Source organism: Crocodylus porosus, unplaced genomic scaffold, assembly GCF_001723895.1.
Source record: "Crocodylus porosus isolate Cpor-Errol unplaced genomic scaffold, CroPor_comp1, whole genome shotgun sequence".
NCBI classification, from domain to species: Eukaryota; Metazoa; Chordata; order Crocodylia; family Crocodylidae; genus Crocodylus; species Crocodylus porosus.
In genome coordinates, this window is record NW_017728931.1 from 40,676,706 (window position 1) to 40,703,102 (window position 26,397).

The 26,397-nt window shown below is 41.2% G+C and overlaps 1 protein-coding gene across 1 annotated transcript in view; it reads right to left on the reverse strand.

Annotated features, from left to right (window-relative positions):
- DGKI (diacylglycerol kinase iota) overlaps positions 1 to 26,397 on the reverse strand; it is a 199,998-nt gene that overhangs the window by 23,907 nt on the left and 149,694 nt on the right. Inside the window, exon 27 of the mRNA XM_019544663.1 lies at positions 21,050 to 21,075. Coding sequence (XP_019400208.1) covers positions 21,050 to 21,075 — 26 coding nt within the window. The remainder of the gene's footprint in view (positions 1 to 21,049; positions 21,076 to 26,397) is intronic.

The window sequence follows — 26,397 nt, forward strand, 5'->3', positions numbered from 1 at the left end:
CTGCCCCTGCCCCTGGGAACTGTGTCTGGCCTCAGCCTTCCCTTCCTTATGAAAGCCAAGCCCCGCCCCCTGGCAGTCAACTGATCTAATCAGCTCCCATAACCACTGGCACCTGCTGCCTTAATAAATGGCAGCTAAGCCATTTTCTATCTTCAGTAGCAGGCACCCTAGTGCCCTGCTACAGGCTCCTAACTCAAGACAACACTTCAGCACACCCTTAAGTCCATCCCTTTTCAGGACAACTGTTGAACATGGGTTTCACTTCAGGTTTATGTGTAAAGTTCAGTGCGGGCATAAAGAAAGAACAAGACAAAACAATACTGTAGCATTTTTTTTGGCAAACACAGTACTGGAAACTCCATGGTGAGAATTCCATAAGGAGCTCATTACTTCTTCTCCAGGATAACATCACAAATGAGTTAATCGCTGCAGGAGAGGAAGGGGAGGGAGGGGGAAAAACCAACAAATGTTTCTTTCTTTTAAAGCACCTGGAAAGTTATGTGGTATGCTAGATGTGGATTTCTACAGTCTAAGTAATGTCATTCCTGTGTAGGCAGTTTGGGAACCTTTGTCCTCTTCATCCCCTGGTTGTGTAGCAATGGGAAACGCAAGACTTTGCCCATTCAAGTTCTGAATCAGGAAACCAGTACTAATATTAACTGCAGTACATAAGTCAGCTTCAGAGTACTGTAAATCAACTGGCAGCTAAACTGATAGAGATACAGTTTTCCTAAGTAAGGAAGGAGAAAAAAAATTAACGGTGAAGCCATAACTAGAAAAATTTGGGGATCACGGTTCAATTTTCATGAATACTGATTTAAGTCTACAGTTTCTCTGCAGCCTTCAGTGGATTCATTTTATTTGAACAGAACAGAATTTGGTCCTCAGTGGGCATGTCTACATGTTCATTAATGCACTTTTGCTAATGCACATTAGTATCTCCATTGTGAGGTACTAGAACAGGGTGCATTAACTTATTTTAATAAGCACTAGTGCAAGTGCAGTTTTTTGTGATGTTTTAATGTATATTAAAATAGGCTACTTCCCATTAAAGCACACATGTAAATATGCCCTGCTTATCATTTATTTAATATACATGTTTTGCCTTTGTGTGCAAAGCTGTCCTTTAGGTTAGTGGAATCTTCTGCTAGACTTACATAAGAATAATCTGCCCTCCCTAACAAATTAGACATCAAATGAGTGGTGATAGCAATTCTAAACTAACTTACCCTTATTATTGCAACATGCTGTTGCCCTGAAGTGACTTTGTAGAGCAAGACATTTTTTCCATTCAAACCAAGGTGACTACCTGTGGTTATGGCTCAGAAAACATGAGGGGCAGAGCTGAAAAACTCTGATTTTTTTTTAGAAAAGTGACAAGTCATTCTCCTATTTCTCTCAATAACTAGATGCTGGGCTACCGGCTATTCCTTTATTGTGATGGGCAGTTAAATATAAATTGGCTTTAAGTCACATTTCTTTTCTATGAGAGGCCTTGAACCAGCAAAGTATTTAGACAGGTGCTTAACTTTAACTGAAATCAAAGTATGCAAGACAACTTGCATACTTAAAGATAAGCAGTTGCTTAAGTGCTTTGCTAGATTGAAGTGTTCCTGTTGAATATTTTAATTTTTAAAAAAACAAAACACAACACAACAACAGCAACAATGACTGCCATAGCAAGCAGGATGAACTAAGAGAATTCGGCACTGTGAATCACAGTGCCGGGAAGTTTAGAAGATATTGAAATATGTAAAGGTAGTCAGCCCCTTGGGAAAGGGCACATGTCTACATACTACTTAGTACATCAGTGAAGAGGAAGAGTAGCAGGAGGCAGACAAATTCAAGCACTTTTACAGTAAATGTTAAAAACAAACGAATGAATTATATCAGTGAGAGCAAGTAGAAGGAGAAATTCACATGCACTGATAGGTTAACGGAGTTAAAAACTTAAAAGTTAAAACAACTGTACTTGTTCTGAGCAAAACATGCCTCACTACTGTAATATAGAACATGAATTATACAACTGTTTTATTATACTATACATTAACTTTGGACCTTAAAGATGTCCCCAAAATTTACTTGATTTAATAAACATTAAAATCAAGTCATCATGTTACCTTTTTTCCTAAGATGAGTGTTTGAGATGAGTAACAGAAATGTATTACTTTTGTATTTGATCATTTTACTGCCCTTGAAATGTGCCATCTTAAAAGCATTGGAGACTGAAGTCCTCTGTCCAGATAACCAGAAAGCACGTAGTCTGCAACAGTAATAGGTTCCCTAGGTTGCCTTCTCAATGGACCCCAACTCTCTTCATTATTAGTATCTGGTAGTTCTATACCTCTGTTGAAACTGTCAGGAAATGTATCAGTTAGCTCTAGGGACACTTACTATTAAATGGGTAGCCACCAGTTCTCGTCCTATGTTAGATCATCAGTAACAGAAGCTAACAGGTATTAGTCACTGCTGAGTTGGGCAAAATTTAACCAAGGCCTTAGGTAATCTGCAGTGACTCTTTATTTCATTCTACATACAGAGAATAAAACAACACATAGAATCATAGAAAAATAGGCTTGAAAGGGACCTCAGGAGGTCATTGAGTCCAACCCCTTGTTCAAAGCAGGACCATCCCCAATTAGACAATTCTAGCCAAGGCCAGGACCTAAAAACCTCTAAGGATAGAGATTCCACAACCTCTCTGGGTAACCTGTTCCAGTGCTCTACTACTCTCCTAGTGAAAATTTTTTTTCCTAGTATCTAACCTAAACTTCCCTTGCTGCAACTTGAGACTGCTGCTCCTTGTTCTGTCATCTGCCAGCACTGAGTCCAGTTCCATCCTCTTTGGAACCCCTCTTCAGGTAGATGAAGGCTGCTATTAAATCCCCTCTGTCTTCTCTTCACCAGACTACATAAGCCCAGCTCCATCAGCCTCTCCTCAGAAGTCATGAGCCCCAACCCCTAACTATTTTTGCTGCCCTCTGCAATTTGTCTACATCCGTTCTGTAGTGGGGGGCACAAAACTGAACACAGTATTCCAGATGTGGCCTCACCAGTGCCAAATAGAAGAGAATAATCACTTCCCATGATCTGCTGGCAATGGTGCCATTAGCCTTCTTCACAACAAGGGCATGCTGTTGGCTCATATTCAGCTTACTGTCCTCTGTAACCCCCAGGTCCTTTTCTGCAGAGCTGCTTTTTAGCCCATCAGTCCCCAACCTGTACCAATGCATGGGACTGTTCTATCCCAAGTGCAGGACTTTGCACTTGTCTTTACTGAATTTCATGATATTTCTTTTGGTCCACTCCTCCAATTTGTCTAGGTCTCTCGGAATCCTAGCCCTCCCCTCCAGCATATCTACTACTCCCCCCAGGTGCTATCACCTGCAAACCTCCTGAGGGTCCACTTGCTGCCAGCTAGACATTGAGCCATTGATTACTATGTTTTGAAGCTGATGCCCCAGCCCAGTTTTCTATCAAAGTTGCAGTCCATTCATCCAACCCTTACTTCCTTAGCTTGCTTGCACACCAGTCATGAAATATATACGTCACCAATGGATAATCTTGTGAGAATAAATAAGCAGCTAAACAACACAAGGCTGTAAATTTGATTGAATTCTAGCAACTTCAAAAACCTCCACAGCTTGCCTAACTGGAAATGCTCACCCACACACATACTGCCTAAGACATCTCCTCTGTTACACTGTGACGTGTGTTTGGATTTTATTATTATTACAACTACATTAGCTTCCAATGTTTCTAGCCAAATAACTGGTTCTATTTCAAATCCTAGAATGGCCATTTTAGTATTAATATTATATTGTAGCTACAACAATCACATTACCCAACTGCAAAATGAGGTCATTTTCTCTCAGTCTCATATGCTGCTCTGCAATCAAGTTGGTAACACCAGAATGTTACACTGGTGATTGGCCATAACACTTTATAAAAATAACTAACTTCTTTTACTTTGATATATTTTAAGGCTGACTAGATGTCAGGAGAGAGACAAGCCTGCTCAAGTAAGAGACATATAGTCTCCAAGGAGGAAAAATCCAGAATAGAGATTTCCACTTCTCTCCTCTAGTCTAAAGGGATTGTTAGTTAAGATGCTCATAGAACCATATTAACATTCACTGATCAGAAAGACAGCTGACAAATATATCAAATACATTTGTAGCACTATAATTTGGTCACTAAAACATTTTTCAAAAACTCCCTATAGCCAAGGTTATTTTTCCTTTTTAACAGACATCTACCTAATATAAAATTTAAAAATAGTTCTGACAAGAGACCCATTTTGTAGTGGAGTAGCCACCACATACTGCTACTGAGTCTCATGTCCCCTTGCTTGCTCTCCTTCCAGCCCCATCTATTCTCCAATGGGTCATTTCAACAGAAAAAGTGGAGAGTGCCCCTCACCACCCTAACCTATAGCCTGGTGGTGTGGGCACTCTTCTAGCCTGTGGGAGATCTGGATTCCAATTCTCTTTGGAGCACTACCACCACCACCAGGTATGTCGCACACTAACTGGATACATCTGTAGCCAAGCTGACTCACTTCTGAACATTCACAGTAGTCTAAATGTAGTTGCCATGGGATTTTTTCTGGTCAACACGTAGGTGGCCAATTACTTGAAGTGTCCATATGGTTTTAGAGTTGCTGGAATGAAGTCACTTTGGACCCCTTTTTGTGTTTAGACCCTTAAATTCCACCTACATTCTGTTTAAGCAGCTACAAGACCTATTTGGATATGATCTTCAATGACTACAATTGGTTAGGACAACTAGTGTAAATGAAGGGGGGTGACTAGGGCACCAGTCACAGCAAAATAACATCAGCTGCACTGATGACCTGGCTGCTGCCTCTCTGCCAACAGTACAATCATTGATGTTGCCACATACACCACTGCTGCTCTGGACACTCAAACACCCAGTTACACCTCTGGTTATGACTTTCTTTCAGCCTTTCAGTCTAAGGCTATGTAACAACATTCAGTTTCTCCTAGAAGAGTCACTGATTTCCCAAGAGAAATCATGAGTGTATAGATGTCCAGTATTTTTCTCCCAGAGCATAAAATGGCTGTTTCAGGAGAAAAATAACCTGGGAACTACCAGGGTTAAATCACTCCTGGGAGAGTTTCTCCTGGGAGCTTGAAATGTCTGCAAAACGTACCCTTCTGAGAGAAGCCATAGTATAGTTCTCCAGAATCCTAAGGCACTTTACTCCCACCCCCACTTCTACTCCCAGGAAGACACTTTATCACTCACTAGACTCTACTCCTCCAGCTAAGCAGGGTGCAAAACATGCCCCTTCACAATCCCCACATTGTGCAGCGGGGAGATACAGGCTGACTCTGAGCCATCTGGGTAAGCCAATCAGGGCTGCCTTGTGCACTGCTGCCATCTCTTGCCAGGAAGACTGTGGGAGCCTTCAGAGCATGCTGGGAGGTGTGCACAGTGGCCCTATGGCTGTGCAGCCTCAGCACTGGAAGTGTCTGCTCTTCAGGGTTTCAGCATTCAATTGTGTGTTCAGGCATCTCCAGGTAAATTTTTCTATCAGGAAAACAAACCTAGGTGAGTATTCCAGATCATATGATTGTCTGTATACAGCCTAAAAAACAGTAATCTCCAACAGCACAGTGGCTTCTATCACTCTGCTGTAGCACCAAGGGCCAGATCCACAACACTACTTAGATGTTAAAATGCAGTTCAGGTATAATTTAGAACCTACTCTGGTTCCTGCAGATCCCACCATAAGTGTTCTTGCAAGTTTCACAGTCAAACAGCTACTTGCCCCAACCTTGCTTAGCTTATAAGATGTGACAGGACTATAGCAAAGGCTGACATACTTGAATTTCTTGGTAGTTATTAAACCTGGCTGATCATTAACTTTCCAAAAAATTCCAACCTTGAGCTCATTATGACTGTTGTAGACAGTGTGAAATTCATAAAACTGGATATTTAAAGTAATTACTGTTTTATATTTTACAAAGTTAAAAGCTGAACTGAATGGTAGTAGGGATGTGATGGTGGTTTTCTTTTTTTACAGAGCTAAAGTCTACCTAGTCGTTAAGGATCAATGTGACAATAAAAATAAAAAAGAAAAGTAGTCCTCATTCTTAACTTCCCATTACTTTTATATTACAGCAAATAATAATGATTCTTCTTTTGACTAGTCAGAATGTGAAACTTGCATATGTATGTGGAATCTGCACAGGGCTATCATTTGGAAATATATGGTTTGCTCTGAAAGTACAGTCATTTAAAATGTAACAGCATTGTACATTCAGTAGCCAAAAGGATCCAGATAAGATCAAAGGTGAATATAAAAAAGTGACACAATACAATGTGACAATACTTTTCAGCAATATGTAGAATTGTCTTTTTTATAATTGGGGTATTTTACAAAAAAATCTATGATAAATTATAGAAAAAATGAAAACAAATGCAGATTTTGAATTGTGACAGAACTTAAAAAGTAACTGTCTTTATTTTTATCAGTAATAATTGTTAATTATGGGAACCACAGATTACAATAAAAAGCAAAAGGAAGATACAAGTTGATTTTTTCAGAACTCTAAATAGGACTTTGCAGTAGAAGCCACATCAAATGAATCATGTCCATCTTTTTCACACTCATGTATGGAAGTAAATTTAAACTCAGAACATATCAGCTTCCTCAAGAACTGTTAAATGTAATTAAGTGCCTTCCAACAGTGGCCCACACTTCTGAAAGACAGAACATGGAAACATAAGCCACAATACTCAGAAATTCATGCCCTAATATGTTAATGGTTGCCCTTAATCAGGCATTTGATCTACAGAAAATCAAAAACCTTGTCATTAAAGTTGATGAGTATGCTAATCACCTTTGTTGGGCTAAAAGAAGGAGCAATTAAATGACCTAAAGAAAGGTATTTTGTGACTAAAAGCTTGTCCAACATCTCCTCCAACTATACAGTTGCTCCAATAAAAGGTACCACAAAAAAGCCCTTACTCTCCCAAACCATCAGAATAATTCTTTAACCATCACAGCTATATCAATATTCCTATCCTGTGGGTGTGTATACACATTCATTAATTAAGTTTAGTACTTGCTTAATGAAGTACTAACTAAATGTGTATTAACTACAGTTAATGAGTTTATCACAGTCTAACCTAATGCTTTAAGAATTGACATAACACTCAGTTAATTAATAGCAGAAAAGCTTGCTTTCATAACTACCAACAAGCTATAAAACTAAATGACAGGAAAACAAACAACTTTTTCCTTATATTCAATAAACAAGCTATTACTGTCCTTGTATTATTTTAGCTGCAAGAGATTTTTACCCAAGCAGGCAGAAAGCAGTTCTTATCTTTACAGCTTTCACAGAGCATGGGTCCTTCACTCTGGGCTGAGTACAGGATGACTTTAGATCTACCACGGACTGCACACTTTGCTGGCTTTTGTCTTGCTTTTTATACTGTTTTAATTGTATAGCTTCAAAGCATTCCTTCTTGATAGTTGGTTAATCAAAGTCGGAACAAAGCAGGCAAGGATGGAATTAACATACAGTGAAAGCCGCCTTAACTGGCACCTTACAAGCCGGCACGCACTATTAACCGGCATGCTGGCTTCTAAGGTAAAAGTGAAACCACCACCATGGCACTTTCAGTTTCTCCAAGCCCCCATGGCCCAGGGCAAAGCAGCCTGCACTGCCAAGCCCTCACGGTCAGGGGCATAGCAAGCCACACAGGGCCCGCCTCCGTACCCCTTGGGGACCGCACATTGCCAATGATGAACATTTAGAGATTGACTACCTATTTTGAGAAATATGCCTTAATTAATTAATGCAAATATGAGGTACTGAAGATCAAATGCCACTGGGGGCAACAGGTATGAGGTAGGTTAGATGTAGTCAGGTAGACTGATTTAGCATAATAAATATTTAGACATTTGTAAAACTTTAGACAGATATTGGATATTTGCTTTGTGAAATATGCCTTAATAAAAGGGGGAAAGTGTTAACCGGGATATATTTACAATCGTGTTTTCATGGCTCCTGGTCTCTTACAGGCTTCAATTTGAAGTGGATATTTTAGTTCATTTCCTTTAGTGATATTTAGCTCAATTCAGATGTATATGTAGTCTTCTCCCTAGGCCACTTGGCTTTCTGGCTTGATCTCCAAGTCTTGTTACATATGTGTAATGAGTATGTCAGGTCTCTGCCAATAATTTTAACCATTACTTTTATTTTTTAGGCTTGGGTGTGATAGAAGGTTAAGGACTTAAAATCTTATGGCATGGGTCTGGTATTGGCTACCACAAGCTCTACTTTCTCGATGCTTAACGGGCTGCAGCCATTAGTACAGTTTTTCTTCGTGGCAGACTTGTTACCACAACCCAGTCTTGCGCCATCCACTGTCTTGCATTTTTATGCAACAGGCACTGTCCAAGCTTTCACAGCCATCAATTGCCCATGAATAAAGATGTGCACACACAAAAACAGCCCTTTTCATGGGTAAGTCCGGTAAAACACAATGTAAGGGATTTGGGAAATCTGTCTATGCAGACCTTAATATATGTTTGATACCGGAGAGACTCTGAATACAACTGCGTCCAAATACAAACACCATTTTGAAAAGGCTTGTTTGTATTTTCAGCTGAGCTCTCTGTTGCCTCTGTATTGAGGTAACACTCACAGAAAAGTGACAGGAGGAACCCTTGGTCCTGGAAGAGGGCTACTAAAAGATGATCATCATTAAACTTTTTCAAAAGTTTAAACTTAGATGATCATCCATTCAAATCGAGCACTTTGAACCAAGAGATGGTTATCTCCCGAGTCAAACCAATTTTTCAGTCTAAACTCCAAGACGGCAGTGGCAGAGTATCTGGTGGGGACATCAATTACCCAATTAAGCTTACGAGAGGGTCATCCAACAAGGATGTCTGGATTTTATACAACAGTAGGCAACCACCTTCTTACCAAAAAGTAAAAGAGGCCACAGAGACTCCATGTGTAACTGCAATAGAAAAGAAAATAGAACGATCTTTTGTAGCAATTGGCTCTCTTTAACTACCTGCCTAACTAAGGAAGTAAGAAATAGGGGTGTGCAAAGTGGGCCTTAGTCGAGTCGGATTCAGATTTGGCCCAAATCAGGGACAGTGATTTGAGTTCTTGATTCAGATCACTGACCCTATTTGATTCTGCTGAATCCGAAAATTCGATGCTGGTTCGGAAAAATCAGCAATTCAGACATAGACATAACTTTAAGTGTTCTTTCTACATACCTCAAGGTACCAGGCACAGCTCATGAACACTGTGATGCTGGGCAGATGGAGCATCCCACAGGAGTGCATGGGGGCCCTCCACATGCTCAGCTGCGAACCTGGAAGTGCACCGGAAGTACTTCCCATCCACTTACAGGTGTGCCAGGGATCACACCGGGGGCAGGGGGGCCCTGCACCCCACAGCTTGGCAATTGGCCATGGGGGGGATCCCAGGTGTTCCCCCAGACCCAGGAGACATGAGTTGCTGACCGGGGGGGGGTGCAGGGGGTCCCCCCATGTGCTCCCTGGTGGACCTGGAAGTGGACCAGAAGTGCTTCTGGTTCACTTCCAGGTCTGCTGCCGAGTGCGCTGGGGACCCCCTCTTGCTCCTATGGACACTCCATGCGCCCCAGTATCACAGCATTCACGAGCCGCCTGCTACCTAGAGGTATGTAGAAAAAACATTTAAAGCTGTCTGTGTCTGAATCGCCAAATCTTTTCAAATCTCTCCAATTTGATTCAGAGAAATTAAAGGGTCCTCTTCAATTCGGATTTGGAGATCCAGCCACCAAATCGGGCCGAATGTTTGCCAAATCGAATCAGTGACTGAAGCTTTGTACAGCTCTAGTAGGACACTGGCTACAGAGGAGAAAGATTCTATGATCTGAAGGAAAAGCCGTGTGCAAGAGGGTGGATCCTGCACTCTCTGAAGCATTCAAACCTGAGGCTAAATAAGCTAGTTGTCAAGGACACAGAGAGGGACGCACCCTACTCAGATCAGAAGAAGCTTTAAAGGCACACTGGCAGGACCCAGATACAACTTCTCAGTGAGAGTCCAGCAAAGGGAATTATACCAGGTCTGTAAAGCAGCATTTCTAATTAATGGCACAAGCAAAGGGACACCTGTGTACAAGGGTATTTCAAAAAGTAATGGCAATTTTGAAATAAAACCACTGTGTGTGCAACAATCATTTTACTCAGCCACATCACGTCTCCACATAGTCTTAAATGATGGGTCCATTTGACAATACCATCACTGTTCCCCACCGCTGTGTCGATTCCCATTCATTGCACACAAAATGTTTTCCTTTTTTTCCCCCCCACATTGCCATTACTTTCTGAAACACCCTTGTACATTCTGCTTGCGCAATTTATGGAACCACTTTTGAAAAATGTTTGCTGTATGACTAAGAACTTTCTTAATATTACTTCCTATTTGCGTTGCACAGACTAGCGGAAAGTTCACATCAGCATTCACAGTCTCCCTTTACATTCTCAATCACCATTTTCTCAAGCAATTTGAGGCAGAGACCCAATGCAGGTTTGTATGGAATGTCTACCTAATTAGAAACAGAACTTCTAAACTATGAAAAGCATTGGTATTGCAATGTTATTGCATTGGTATTGCGTTGGTAATGTTAAAGCATTGGTATTGCAGTTATATATCTGTATCAGAAAACCTTTTACAAAAGAAAGTAAAAAGTTACTCCATGGAGCAGAGAGGTACATCACCAGACATTTGCTAAAAAACAAGAATCCAAATCCTATTTACACTAAAATTCCTTCACTCTTCTCTGGCCATGTAAAGAAAGCTTTAAGTTAGTATAGATTACTGTGCTCATTTGAACCCCATTTACGTGATCATAGTAGTTGAACGGTGCTATGGTCTAAATAAGAATCTGCCCAGGAACATTCCTACAAAGTATGGTTTGGGCTGAGATAAAAGAATAGGGATGATTAAGGCATGGAAACTTTGACTGGCTAATAGTGCAAAGATGCTTTCCTTTCCTGCGTGAGACAATGCCAACCAGCTTGGCAAAGGAATGGATATTAAGAGGAAAGGACAGTCTATATACATGGTCTGAGGAACAAAGAACAGTTGCAGATCAACAAAGTACCATCTTTCTGACATCTTCAGTCTTCTAGAAGGATATATTTTTAAAAAAAGCCAAGACAGAAACAATTAATGTCACTTTCAAGAGTGATGAAGTGGAGGAAAGTGTCGCTGATCAAGCAAAAAACATAGACAAAATTTTGGCTGGCTAATCCAGGCACTTTATCAGCATGGCATTATTTTGGCAGGGGGGAAACTACTTGAAGAATAATTAAATACAAATGTATTTTTTATTTAAAAAAGTTCGAAAGCAGAGAAAAATCAAGGCTGAGACTGCCCCTCCCCTCCTTCCCCCCCGCTTTACTCATATCAGTGGAGAGTTATTCACATAAGCAGTCAAATAAACTCAGATGCCGCTCTCCTCTCCAACAGTGATCTGTTACTGTATGTGTGACCCTGGTGTCCTTTGGGTCTGCCTGTCAATACTCATCTAAGTAACTGCTTGTCAACAAAGTCAGGGGTTCACAGGGAGACTAAATAATCTAAAAGCCAATTCAAGCATTTATTTGTAGCAAGACTGAAGATTTTTTTTTTGCACTGCCACTGTTAGCTGAAAGTGTTACAAAAAGATAAACCCTTTTTGGGTGTTAGCAACTTTGAATCACTACTGATTTGTTATAATAAACTTTTTCTTATTTTAGCAATGCATACGATTTTTTGCTTTGTACCTGAGTGGATGAGGGAGATATAGAAAGAACACAATTTAGAGTAATCACCCTTATTTTTCACTCAGAGGGCCCCAAATTCAACCAATCTGTTTGGGTCGTTGGTCATTCTACACTGCAAAATACAATGCTGAATAGTGAGCTGCTCCAGTACTAGAAGCAGTATAGCCATTGCACTTCACTGGGAGCAGCAGAATATATTAGCCTTGTTTGAGAGCTGTGCTGCTCTTGATATTCAAGCTAGCTCATTCAGGCAGCAAACTCAGGTATCACTACGTGACACTGTACAGGCATACTGTTAGATACTGCGGTGATAGACACTTTGGAAATACAGAACAGTTCGATTCCTGAGCCAACTGCAGGAGATCCCAATGAGAGGCACTCCTTGCACTACAGGTAGTGTTCTCTGCGCCAACCCCAGACTTGCTGAGCTGAGACAAAAGAAAAAAAAAATCTCAAAACCTGAACTCTGATACCTAGGAAGCAGGTGATTCAGCTGACTGCGGACGTACTTTCAAAACAGTATCTGAGTGCTTTCTTCCTTAAGTGGTTAATTAATCAAAATAAATACCTGCAGTCAGGAGCCTCTCCTGCTGTGCTGTCTTTGATTTGTTGAGAGAAAGCATTCCGAGACATCTCAATTTGTTGCCATGTGAATGGTTGTGACGTCACCCTGAAGTATACAGCCTCTCAGCTGGAGCTGTGCGAAACCATCGATCGCTCTTTTCAGAGTATTTGGCATACAAATCAGGACTTTTCTTCCTTTTTTTTTTCCTTTCCCTTTCTGCCAGTTCTACCAGTACCAAGAGGCGTGGATTAGTTGTTTAATTCTCTACTTAGATCTCAGTTCAGTATGACCAGATATTTAAGGGTGAAGAATAATGTCTGTTGGCACACTAGGGTCTATTGGCACATAGACTTGGGGGTCCCCGGGACTACAGGGAAAAGAGAGGACTCTGGCAGCCTGTGGCCTGCAGGAATGAAGCCTAGGTTTGGGCTGGCATATTTAGGACATGAGGATGGACCTTACACTTTCTGTCCTAAATTCCTGCAAACTGCCTCTCATGGGCTGAGTCCTTTTTCCTTTGATACTGGTGTCACTGAAGAATGCACAGTGAATGCCAAGCTCAAGGGAGGAAACCATCATCCTTGTCCTCAGCAGAGCGTATTATCTCGATAATCCCTCACACAACCTGGGGAAGGAGACAAAGAAACTCTCAGGACCTGCTCTATCCTGAGTGAAGCCAGAGGAGGGCATTGAGGAACTTGTAGGTAGTAGGCCCTTTCCATGACAGCATGTCCACAAGGGTCATGGAATTTTTTGTAGATCCCCCTGACATATAGTGCAATAGGACGCAAAACCAGTTGACAGGACACTCTTTCTCCAACCCAATCCCAAGGCTTGAGGGGAAGTCCCCTACCCTAGGCTGAATCAATTTGTTGCTATGAAATGCAGTTATTTTGACAGGGGCAATTCAAATTCTTTCCCCCACCATACACATGCACCAAAGCAACAAATATACTAAGAGCTACAAATTAATCCAGATCCCCAGAAAAGTAAGCTCTCAATTCAAAGAGACTGAAGAGATTTGAAGTGCAAATCAATTCAATTCTACTTCAGCCCTTTGCCTTTTTTAGTGCTATATCTATCACTTCCCTCCTCCAGTTTCTATTTGCAGACTCCTTTCATTATTGCATGGCTTCCTACTTTTCAGCTCCCCTGCTCTTTAAGCACCACCTCCTCCAGGCCTGAGGGAACCTTACCCCTACTCACCATGTAGGCACTACTGAGAACACGCTGAGCCCAGCCACTTCCCAGGTCCCCATGAGAGGGGAGAACTGCAGGGATATTTAGCATATGTTTAGCATGCCATAAGGTTCTTCAGTACCCCTGAGGACTCCCACAGAGTCCTGTGGCCCTGTTGTCTTCCTCCACATGGTATTGTTTATAGCCTACAATACATCCTTGGTCACTCTTCAGTAGTACTACCATCTGCTGGAGTACCTCCTGTTGTCTTCCACAGGCATTTGGGAAAGCCTGGGTAAGAAGGTAGGTCTTGCAGATCTTTTGAAATGTATTCAGGAATTCAACTAGATATTTTAATTGCAAGGCTGTTTCTTAAAACACCCTCTGCTCCTAACATGAAGCAGTACTCAATAAGTCTGCATAAAGCAGCCTGAAAATACTGCAGAAGTCGCCAGACTGAGAAATGCTTGCAATTATCACAAAACAGGTATGAAAGATTTTTGTACGACTCTAGGCATGTCTACACATTGCCCCCCCCATGATGTAGCAATGTGCTATGTCACAGTACAGCATCCCATGGCTACATAGCAGTCATGCAGGTCTACACGTGACTGCCAGCTACGTTGACATTGATGCAAAATCTAATTGTGCGCTGTGTGCATAGTGCAGTAAACACCCATATAGCGCATCATAGCAACTTCACTGTACGGCGATGTGCAGACATACCCTCCATGTACTTCTCAGAGGAGAAAATCAGTCTCTACCTTTACCCTTTGTAATTTTTTATTAGACTGTATTAAAAAGACAGGCTCCCAGCTTCCACTTTTTAATCCGTTCTTCTTTTCTTAATGAATTTACCATTTATGTCTTATTCCCTCATGGACACAGAACCTATTCCCAGTGAGAGAGGTTGAGTTTAATTGTAGCAGAGTTCTCTGGTAATGACATCAGTGCATCAGAGAATGTGTTGCCATGTGTAGTAAAACAAAACAATGCAAAACAAATTTTCAAGGGCTTGTCAAACAACAACAGAGACAACTGAATAAAGTGATAATTACTGGCAACTTGTCAGCTCTAGGTCAGACCTTGACCCAGGTGAATAGTGACCGAACACTGTAATTAATTCATAGGTACCTACATAGGATTAAATGGAGTGTAGGTACTTAAGTCCCCCAAAGTGATCCAGGTGAACTCTACTCCACCAGTCACTAAGCCATTTGTGCACCAGCTGCATCCTAGACACAGAGATTTGGGCTTCTGAGGATAGTCAGAAGTGATCCACATCAAGCACCAAGATAAATGACAACTGCCAAAGTTCTCCTGCACTCTGGACTGGAACTAGGAAGTGTCTAAAGTCCCTCACAGTCCCCAGTCTATTGGGCATCGACAGACTGAAGTAAACAACATTGAAACTGAGTACAAAACATGGCACCAAAGTTCACTCTTGCAGTACTGATGGACACGTTTTGCCCAGTAGCCTAGTGGGCTTGTCCAGCAAGTGGGACACCTGACTTTGTGACCCTCCTCAAAGTCAGGATTGAGACTTTTGACAAAGATTTCCCAGGAGAGTGCCCTAACCATCAGGCAGGCTACATGCTCCATCCCTTCTGTTGAAGTTTGGTCAATGGACAGCCGAGATTACAGGAGTCCAGAGCCAGAAGAACTGCATGCAAGAGGGAGCCTAAATCTGTAGCTTAGTGGTAGGGGCACTCCCTGGAGAGGGTGGAATCTTAGGTTCTGGTCTTTTCAGCCAGGTTTATTTCTGTTTAAACTGATGATTGTGTGAGGTAAACAGTCCTTGGAGCAGGGTCCGGAGCATAGGATGCTTCCTTCCTACGAGAATGCACTCTAGACCGTTGTACTCTTGCTGCCCAAAAGGTAATGTTTCAACAGGAAAGGTGGTGGGCAGCCCAGCCCAGTCAAGCCCATAGCCTGGCTGTAAGGGCACTCTGCCAGGTTGGAAAAGATTTGAATCCTCTTGGATTAAGGGCCTACAAGCCAGGTCTTCTATTTCTTGGACAACTATCCTAGTCAGTTGGCGATTGTGCTATAAGTGGGCCTTTCCGATGTTTCTAAGTGAGAATAAGTATGGATGTTGTGCTTTGTATTGAATTCAATGGATCTGGTGTGCTTTGGGTATCCTAGTTAGGTAGGCCCTGGATCTCTGCATTGCAAGATGATGAAGGTGCTAAATGTGCAATCCTGTGTCAGGCCCCCTAGTAGTAGCCAAGTTTCAGATACACTCATGAGCCTAGTATTTTCCACTGGTTACCTCTAGGCACCCTTTTCACAGCACCTTGGCACTGGATCAGCCTTTGGAAACAGCCAGTTTTCCACTGACTATTAACCTGTCAATTTGGATCACCCTTATAGGCCATCATTTCTATGTATTTTAAGCCTAAATGGAGGCACTTATGAAAATTATATGAATCTAGCCTCATAGCCCTAATGCAGCAAGGCACTTAAGTGTGTTCCTAACCTTAAGTTCTAGAGTAGTGCTACTGAAGTTAATGACACTATTCATGTGTTTTAATATAAGTACCCTGATTCAGGGCATGCAGACTGTTAAATAAATGCAGTACGCTTCTATTTCTTTTGCCTGTGCTGCACCTGTTCTATGGTTGAAGGGTAACATTTATTCTCTGGTCTCTTTCATTCAGCCTAATATTCACTTAACAGTTTAAGTATCAGATTCTAATAGACTTAGTATTAGATATAAATTCAGAGTAGAAATGTCACAGGAAATTCCATGCCCAAATGGCAGTGTCATTTGGGAGTTCCCCAGTTCCTTCTTTGCGATATATACAAGGTCCTTTTGCTGTCCTGTTATTTTTGAGTAGCTGGCACTGACCAGGCTCTGAGGATCACAAGAATTTTGTTTTTACTGGCTTTTAAAATTACAGTCTCTTTGTCATTTTTTAACCCAGAAGACAAAGTCACTGTTAAAACCTGCACTTCTTAAAATTCTATAGTGGTGATACAGCCCCTTGCAAGATCTTAAGAAAGTTTTTTTCCTGTGAACCACTGTTCCCTTTCTGAGGCAATCTAAAGGGGCCTTTGTTATAGCTGATGAAGGTGCCTTTAACACGTGTCCACAACAAGAAGCATTATGTACTCTAACAATTGTTCATTGGATATACAGTCCTAGACAGATCGAGCTTTATCCCCATCTCACCCGTTCTGAAGACAGCATGATGCATTGTCATGGCAGGGATTAATAGAAGTACTGCTCTCATTAAATGCTAGATAGTGGGAGCACTTCTATTAATATTGTAGACACAAAAACTGCTCCTGCAACAAATGCTAGAAGTGTTTTTTTGGGTAATGAGGATCAAGGAAGAGGAGGAGGATACTCATGTATTATAGGCTTGAGTATGATAATGCAAGAGAATAGAATAGAAAGTATGACGAAGCGAAAGGAAGAGTAAAGGTGAGATGGTCTGGCAATAGAAAGAAAACTGACAGACAAGGTCTGAGATAGAAAAGGGAGATAATGAAGAGAGAAAGGAGGAGTATGAATTAGAAAGTGGAGAGAAAAGAAATCAGACACAAGATGGGAAGTAAAAAGAAAGATGCATCCCACAACAGACAGCTTCTTTCAGGTACCACCAATCAATAGTGCTATTTGAAAGTTACTCCAGAGGCACTAGAAAGTGGCCATGTGTTAGGGAAGGGCATATTCACCTAAAATGGAGGAATTGACACATGGCCCTTACTTCTTCATGTGGACCCACATTCCATGTCATTGGTGGGACATGATTCCACACAGGCCACTGACAGATGTTCATTTAAAGGCACAGTGAGTTCTGATCCCAAATCCCACCAGTCATGCCTCCTTCCATGCCACACATGCATGGCAAGATGCACAATAACTGTGCCCACCCTGCCAGTGCAGGAGTGCTCAGAATCATGATCCCAGGCTCCCCTTGCACCAGCAAACTGAAAACCAGGTGCCTAAAAATTAGCTGATTGTTGGCCGGCTCTGTGACCACATGAGACTCAAAACAGACCCAGTGTGGTCCCCAGAGCCAGCCAAAGATTAACTGATAGTTAGCTAGATCAGGACAACACTGGGCCTCCAACTAGCCAGGGTGTGGTCCCCACCTGGCCAACACTTAGTTGGCTCCAGGACCACACAGGGGTTTGAACATGCCCTAGTGCAGTCACTGCCAGCTGACAATCAGCTGACCATTGGCTGGATCAGATTGGAGCCCCAGGGCTGTCCAGGATCTAGATGACAATCAGCTGACTGTCAACCAACGGGGACTGCTCCGAGGCCTGTTGGAGACCCTGGTGTGGTCCTAATCCTGCCACATGTTCAAATTAAAGCATGATTGAAACCAGTCACAAAAATACCACACTCTTCTGTGTAATATTTTTGTAGATGATTTCCCTTTTAGTAGCACCATAAACTGCCTGAACATGTGGTTGGGTTACTATTTAAGACACGATAAACAGACTAATCAAGTCATAGGTGTAACATCTGCTAGAGGCCATAGACACATTTCTGAAATTGGTCCTGCTCCAGCATGTACATCAAAACAGTGCTGGCTTATTATATAATGAAACATTAAAGCATAGCTGAGACACATTTAAACCCACTGAGTGGACACATGGCTATAGCTGGTGCTAATTATTATTAAGAAAAAAGAACATAAGAACTAAGGACTGGAAGGAAGAGTCACATAGTCAAATCCTGGAATCCCCACACTAGTGAAAATATACCACTAGGTATCTTAGTTAACATCATAAATGCTATCAAGTGCAGAGTTCAGGACTAAACTTTTTCCTTGGTCCCTCCATAGTCAGTATATTTGGATAAGGCATCTGAGAGCAGCGAGTAATTTCAGATATTGCTGTACAGTAATATATATGCACAGAGAATGGACTAGCAGCACTGGTTCTAAATGTTATAACTTTCATGATGCTCCATCACTTCTGTTATGCTACTTGAAATCTTCCAGTATTGGACCCATTTTTCATGGACTCTGGAATAGATATGGAGGTCTCTCTAGAATATGGAACCTCTCCTCTGGAGATGCATCAAAACAATTCTGTTGCCCTTCATAGAGGACTGTAATAGTTAGATATACTTCATCATTTTGAGATGACAAATACAAATAAATATTCCATTACCATTAAAAAGAACCTTGTAACATTCATGGTATGATAGGCAATTGCTATAACTGGTTAGGAGTGTCTGGACCTATACTCCATATCGAATGCAATTTTTTTATTTTTGGAGTGTTTACGGATATTAATCAATATGAAGAGTTGGTCCCTGATGGCAGGCACAAATGGAACATGAGAAGATTTTTTGAGAAAAAAACAATAAAAGCAATGAAGGAGATAGGAATGAGATATGGCACCAGAAAATACTGGAGATTAAAGTTCAAAAGCTCCATAAAGAGATAGACTATGCACTGATGGACTAGTAAAATAAATGCAAGGAAAACCTATAAAAAGGTGCAATCAATCACTGATGAGCATATTCACTGACAAGGAGCTTGAGATCTGGTCCCAGATCGCCATATTAAAATGTAATGTTTTTTAAGGGTAGGAAATAGGAAAGAATGATGTTAGATTTTCAAAAGGCTCCAGTGATGCTTATCAACCACCTGGGACTGGGGGGGAAAGAAAAGGATGTACTTTCTCCAGTTGGAAATATCTAGTCACATCAATGACTATTTAATGTTTTTACACTAAACTTTAAATTTGAAAGTCACTTTATTGGTCATTCTACGGACAAAAATGCTCAGCTTGGAGCAAGGGCAAAGCCACTGGAGAATGTTCTGTCTGGACTGACAGCTTTCTGGCAATCCACTTCCATCTTATCTTCCAATACCTCTTGTTATCCCACAGACCTCTTGTTATCCCACAGGGTACTTAATGTCTCTTATTTCTAATCTGTATAATTCCATACCATAAACATCTTGGACCTTCCTACAGTTTTCTTCTATGCAGTGCAGTATTGACCTGTAACATTTTTAAATATCCCAGCCCTGGACCTTTCCTGAGTAGTGATTTAAACTTGGACTGCCCTCTGGCAAACGTGTAGTTGTCTTGAAAATCACGCATACTGGAAGACAGCTTCATCTGTGACTTAGGATAACCTTCTGAACTCCAAAAGTAATCAAGCAGTATTTACAGAAAACATATAGCCAGCATAGTAAAAAGAACCAGAAAAAATGTCCTTTGCTTGAATATGGTATTTAACACATGGAATTATATGATGATTTGGGGACAGACAGATGTAATGCCATGCATGTAGCACAGAAAACGTCAACTCCACTAGGACGCCATAAAAATATGTATAAAGAATGATTGCTGGTGGCTCTTTAAACAGAGGAATCTATCTCCATGTTGGTTTAATAGAACTATAAATGCAGACACAGAGGGCCCAATTTTATTTATATCATGGACCCTTTAAAAGATTTTTCACTGGTAATTTATTTCCGCTCCAAGGCCCTTTTACACTGTCAGTGATATTCAAAGGAGCATGGATGTACTGAAGAATTAGTCCTTGGTCAGTTAAACATTGTAGTTCTTAAAACAGCATAAGCTCAAACCCAGTAGTTTTTGCTGACTAAAATTATATCTCCACAAACTATCAATAAATTTCATTCCTGATGCATAACACCTTTTTCTGCTCTGTTCTGAGTCTCTACACTGGTTTTTCTCCATACATTTCACTCTTGATATTCATCATACCTTGATTTCCACTCCTAAGTTCACACTCTCTATATACCTTGGTTCTAACCTCCCTTTTCTTCCACTCCTTGGGCATTTTTATATAGGCTCTGGGATACGTCACCAGGTGCTTTAATTAGCAAGCTGCACTAATTAAAAGCACTCATGCCACGTGCATCAGTGTCCCCGCATGCCCCTGCACTGAAAAAATGATGGCGGGGTGCTTTAAACTAAAGCTCATCGAATACTCATCTCCTGCTATTTAAACTCTGTAGTTTTAGTATAAGGAAGCCACCCACTGTACTACATTACACTGGCATTTTAAGAGTACAGATGTACAAAACAGATTTCAGGCTAACCTGAGTTCAAGCTTTGGAAGCAAACAGCAAATGCATTAAAATTCACTTCACCTTCTCGTCCAAACTTCCTGTGTCCTAATGGTCACAACAGCTTAGCATCTCCTCTCCCAACTAACACAAACTCTTTGGAGCTTGTGCATTCCTTCCCAGTGGTTATAAAGTTCATGAATCATGTTGCAAACACTCGTCCTCCTTCAAGTTTAGTTGAGTATGAATCATTTTAGAAAACCATCCAAACACAGATAGAGCTTTGGCTACATTGAACAAAACTCAACAGGCATGTGCTTGAAGTCAAAGAAGAACAATATATGACTAATATCAAAGTGATATCTTTGCAAGGTTGTTTTTCTCTGCCATGGGGATTTTCAAGCACAGCTTCTTAGCTTATCCTCTGTTTCATTTTTAATCCTTCATTAATATCAATAAAACAGAGCTTACCTTGATCTTCTGAAGACACTGGCGACCTGGAATAGAACAACAAATTTCAATCATTTTTTGTCTGTGATGAAAAGGCAGGGTTCAATGTCACCACAGGGAGGAACACTACGGAGAAGCAGAGACTCAGCTCTCTCAGCAGGAATGACTGTAAGGTAGTTGACATGAAGGGAGCTCATAGCTAGTCCAGGACCAGGTCTTCTCAGTCACAACAGCTTTTATGGAACAGCTTCAAAGTGCTGACTACAAGGCAGCTTTTAACCTCTCCAGACCCTACTAAGAGTTTCTGTAGGAACTGGAGCAGTGGTACTTGATGTGGAGAAAGCGTGCATACACTACATTCTCAGTTGTCCTTTCTGGGAATATTTGGCCATTTGAGAGAAAGTGTTTATCCTCTTCCCCCAGAAAATACTGTAGGAAATCCTCAAGGAATCTTTGCTGTGCGGAGAGTTCCCAAATAGAGTTGTTAAAGAACCCGATAAAAGAGAAATGGTTTTGAAGACTTTGCAGACATTATAGCCCCATACAGAATGGAAAATCACTAGCCATAAATCATAGAAACTGTTTGAATTTCCACTTAAGCATTGTATAATGCTGTTAAATAGCATCAATGTATAGTTCTGGGGAATTATAGGAAAGACAGCACCAGCCAATTAGATGTTTGGTAATAGTCTAAGAATGAGGGGCTACAAAGAGGGATCAACCAGTCAAGCCTTCAGCTGATGTACTACAGGATGCCCCACCTGAGTCCAAGGCTATACCTGCTAATGACTGAACCCTGTATAACCAGGACCAAACCTCATAAAAAATAAACATTCATTAATTCACATTGCTACAGTTCTTCTCCTTCTGGTATACTAACATGAGCTAGGTTGCCTAGAGTTACCCACTAGGGTTGGTCATTTAGCCTACACTAGGTCATGCACTAGTGTGATTCACACTGTGGCCTGAGCATTTTTCATGAGATGATTTTAAAGTAAATGTAAAGTCTTCCTACCATGGCAACAGCAGAGTTAGCTGCTACCACAGCAAGACTCATGTTTTCCTTCGAACATAATTTAATTTTACATGGGTGTACAAATATGTCAGATCAGAAAAGATTAAACAAATGGTAGTATGCAAAGCAAGAAGATCAACACTGGAATCATATCAGTAGGACAGGGAAACAGAAAACATGAGAGGAGCAAAGGGAGAGAGCCTGGGAGTGCATTTGGGAGAGTTATAAGAGAGGAGAAAGGGGTTAAAATTCTGCATATAAGGGAATAAAGTTGCTGAGGGAGGAGTCATGATCTCATTCCACAACAGAGGTCTGAGGATGAAGGCTTAGGACTATAGACCATTAGAAGCAGATATGCAAATACTTTTGATGCAGACAGGAAACAGGGAGAGGAAAGAAGGAAAACTCCCTAACGAGGCATGAAAATGTTTTTTACTTAAAAGGGAAATAGAGATTGACAAGGAAAAAAGGAAGGAGTTTGAGAAAATGAACCTCGTGAAAAGAAAAAAAATGTGACTGCCTAATTAAGATTCTGACCATGCCACTAGCCAAAAGGTCTGTACTATCAGAATTAATTAGCCTGCCACTACTGTTAGCCCCTTTGATTGTTTCTAACCATTTTAGGCATGACCCTTGCTGTGCTGCCAAAATAGACCAGGTATGTCCTAGTATTCCAATGTTATCCTGGATCATGGCAGGGTGCTAGGGTAATTCAGAGGGTTAGCATCTGAAGGGTTCCATCTCACAGCACTACCTAGTAATATTTCTTTTCACAGGGTGTTGCCTTCCACCCTGTGAAAACATGCAGAAAGGAGCAAAACTCAGCAAATAGTATTTTATACAAGGTTAAGTGGTGTGAGATGACAGAGATCATGAGGTGCGATTCCACTGTCCCTTTCAAAGGATCTAGCCAAACAAAATATTTAAACATAGGACCATCCCAGAATTCTCAGCTCTCACATTTTAATACTGTCCCCAATCACTAAAGAAGTGGTTTTGCCCACTCCAGGAAATTTATTCCTTTGCCTCTTACTTGGGCAATTTTGTCACCTTCCACATCCTTATGCAGAGCAGTTATACAAATAGCATACTCTGTCCTAGCATTCAACTTTGTTACACCTGGAAAAATCAATGCTGTTCTCTTTGAAAACAACTTCAAAGTAAAAATAAACAAGGGAGAGAGGATGCATTTGTACATATGCACTTTGGATTTATTGTTTTTTCTAAAGTAACAGTTATGTGTGACTTTATAAAGTGCTTTGAGATCTGTGGATGAAAATAAAATCAATATATCTAAGGTACAGGTATTATAATTACTACCTGTAGTAGTAATAGCAGTATATATTTTCATTTTATTAGATGTCGAGGGCTCGTGCTATGTGTGCATGAAAGTAAATGGGGGACTTTTGGCAGTCTTCACAGTTTAAGAGAGGGTTTTCAAAAACTCAGCAGTGACCTAACTGTGTTGCCACTGAAAGTAATGGAAAACTTTCCAGGGACTTTAATGAAAGCAGAGTTAGGCCCAAACCAAACTGTTGAAATCTCTGCCAGAAATTGATTTGACCAAGCTGTGCTCATTGCAGGGCTGGGGCATCAGGGTTGGGGAAGATGGCCACAAGCTTGAAAGCTGCTCTAAATTATTATGCCCTGCAGCCACAAAAGGCTATTCTGGAAACAGGGAATCAATTGAATGCAGCCATTTTGAACCTCTTACATTGACAAGTTTTAATATAAGAAATATTATAGCAGTGCTTTGTCACCAAAGATTTTTTCCATTTCGGGAGAATTCTCAATTGCCTAGATCCCCTGAGTAAATACAGTATCTACTCAAATATAAGATGTGGGATTTTTCCCCAGTCAGCATGCGGGGGAAAGCTCCTTGTCTTACATTTGTATACAAGGACATTTCGTTAAATAATACACTCTCTATCATTAAAGTACTGCCAAAAGCAGCATGTACTCAGTGAATGAAAACCAACTATGAAGTTGACTAAATGCAGCCATCACTGAGCATGACTATAAAACACATGGCCCCATATTAGGCAAAAATACTGATGGGAAACTTTTTTTTTTGGCCCTTAAAAAAATGGGCAGATGCTTCCTCCACAGGGAACTAGCCCTAGGCCTGGAAGTACTGCAATACCAGGCACTGACACCCTCCCTGTGGTGCCCAAAATGCCAAAAGGCTAAGATGTTTACAAAAACCTTGCCCCTCCGCTTAGTGTGGCTCTTAAAAATGGGTAGGCATTCCCTCCACAGGGAACTGGCACCAGGCTTAGAGGTACTGCAATACCAGGCTGGCACTAAGGGGGCAAGAACTAGCCATGACACCCCGCCCCGACCGTTAGCATCCAAAATACTTGGTCCTAGTCAAAAGGCTGAGATGCTGATGGCAACCGACCAGAAGGATAGGTTAGTATAGTCCATCCGAATAAGATGGCCCAAGTAGTGCCCATTGTGCTCAGCCCCCATCAGCTCCAACACTTTTTAAAGTCATAGAGAGCCACTACGTTCAATACCTTTTTAATTCCTCTTCACTCCCATTGCTGAGCTGTGTCTTTTTTCCCAGTTCCAATGATTCCTGTTTTTTCACCTTCCTTAAATGTCTAGCAAACATCACCAAATGGGGCCTTAAACAGTGCACCCAGAATCCTTCCATCACCCCCTCTCTGCCTATCACATATGATTAGTGTAGCCCCACTATCCATGAGGTGGAGCTGGATCAGGCTGCCCTGTGCCTCATCTACATATAAATCTTTGGAGAATCCCAGAACTTTTGACAAAAAAACAGCCCCAGTCTAGAGTAGGTGGCTAATTAGCACATGGATCCTTTGTGGGGGGGCGGTATCTGGAGAACACAGGCATACTGAGCAGTGCTGAGCTGTACGGTCACCATGGCGTGAAATGCTGTTGACTCTGCTGGAACCCAGCCCAATGAACTATATAGTAAATCATTAGCCTTTTGTCTTTGGAACAATATGCATAGTTTGTACCATATATAAGTAGGTACAAAGTGGTGCTTAAAAGTGTGTTTATGGAGTACCTGTGCTGAAATTTGAAGCAGTTTCAAAAAAAACAGTACAGTGCATCAATTATGGATAAAATAAGTCAATGGGTACCCATAGTCATTTGCCTAAATACAAATTACTACAGGCATGTCTATTGCAAAGTCAATGTTTCCAAATTTGTCCTTCACTTCCATGTGTTCAGGGAGGGTAAGGTCATACAATAATAAGTGGGGGGGAGGAAAGAGGCTGCAGAGGACAACAGGGCCACCTGACCCACCCAGACTTATTTTGCCTGCTGTAACAGTGGGAAGGGGACAAATTCAAGGCAAACCTCCAATAATTAGATGCTATACCTGGAAAATTATAACAAATGTTTAAAATTTCCCTATGTATAATCTAATTACTGGGAGGTCATCTTATATTCAAGTAAATAAGGTAGTCAATTCTCACCACCCAACTCATGCTAACTGCTGCAGGTAGTATTCTTTGTTGGGTTAACTTTCATAAAGAATCAAACTACAATTCACAGAGCCTGAGTACTTTAAAAAGAAGGAAAACAGAGGAATAGAACTGAGCACAAAATTTTGACAGTATTATATTTTGCCAGAATATGGGCTTCTGAAATCAGGTGAAACAAGGTCAATTTCATCAGAACTTCATTCTGAGAGTACAAAAAGCAGGACAAATGTTTAAGACAATGTTAAAATCTCCCATTCTGATAAACCCAGAATAAAATGTTGCTCATCTGGATTTTTTTAAAACATTGTAAAATAGGTCAAATAAAAAGGTCAGGCTGATCCCTAGAAACAGCCTGAACCCCTTCTGAAACCTAGGTGCTGGGTTTTTTAGTCCTGCATATCTTTCTTGGCCACAAGCATGTTCGGTCTTGTCTTCACTCTGCTGCTGCAGATCCCATTCCAGCAAGCTGAGCCCTACTGTAATACAAGCGCATTTTGCATACATGTTTAATTCTGCATTCCCTAGTAGGATCAGTTTCACAGCAGCATACTGGACGATAATAAAAAGAGATCCAAATAATAATTATAAGTCCCGTGAGTCACCATAACACTTGCCTACAAGACATTAAACAGTATATATGCCATGGCAAGAGCTATGTATGCCTGCTTAAAGTACAGCATCACACTGCAGAGTTAGGCTATGATCCAATGTTCACTGGAGTCTTCCCAGCTGACTCCTGTGGGATTTGGATCAGGCCCTAATAGAAAACTAATCTCCATTCAAACCAGGGCACCTTCAACATCCTACAGACCTTCTACAATCAACCGAATACTTACAGCTATTTCCAAATGTGCTTTTCAATCTGCAGGCTCTAGGTTTATTCAGGG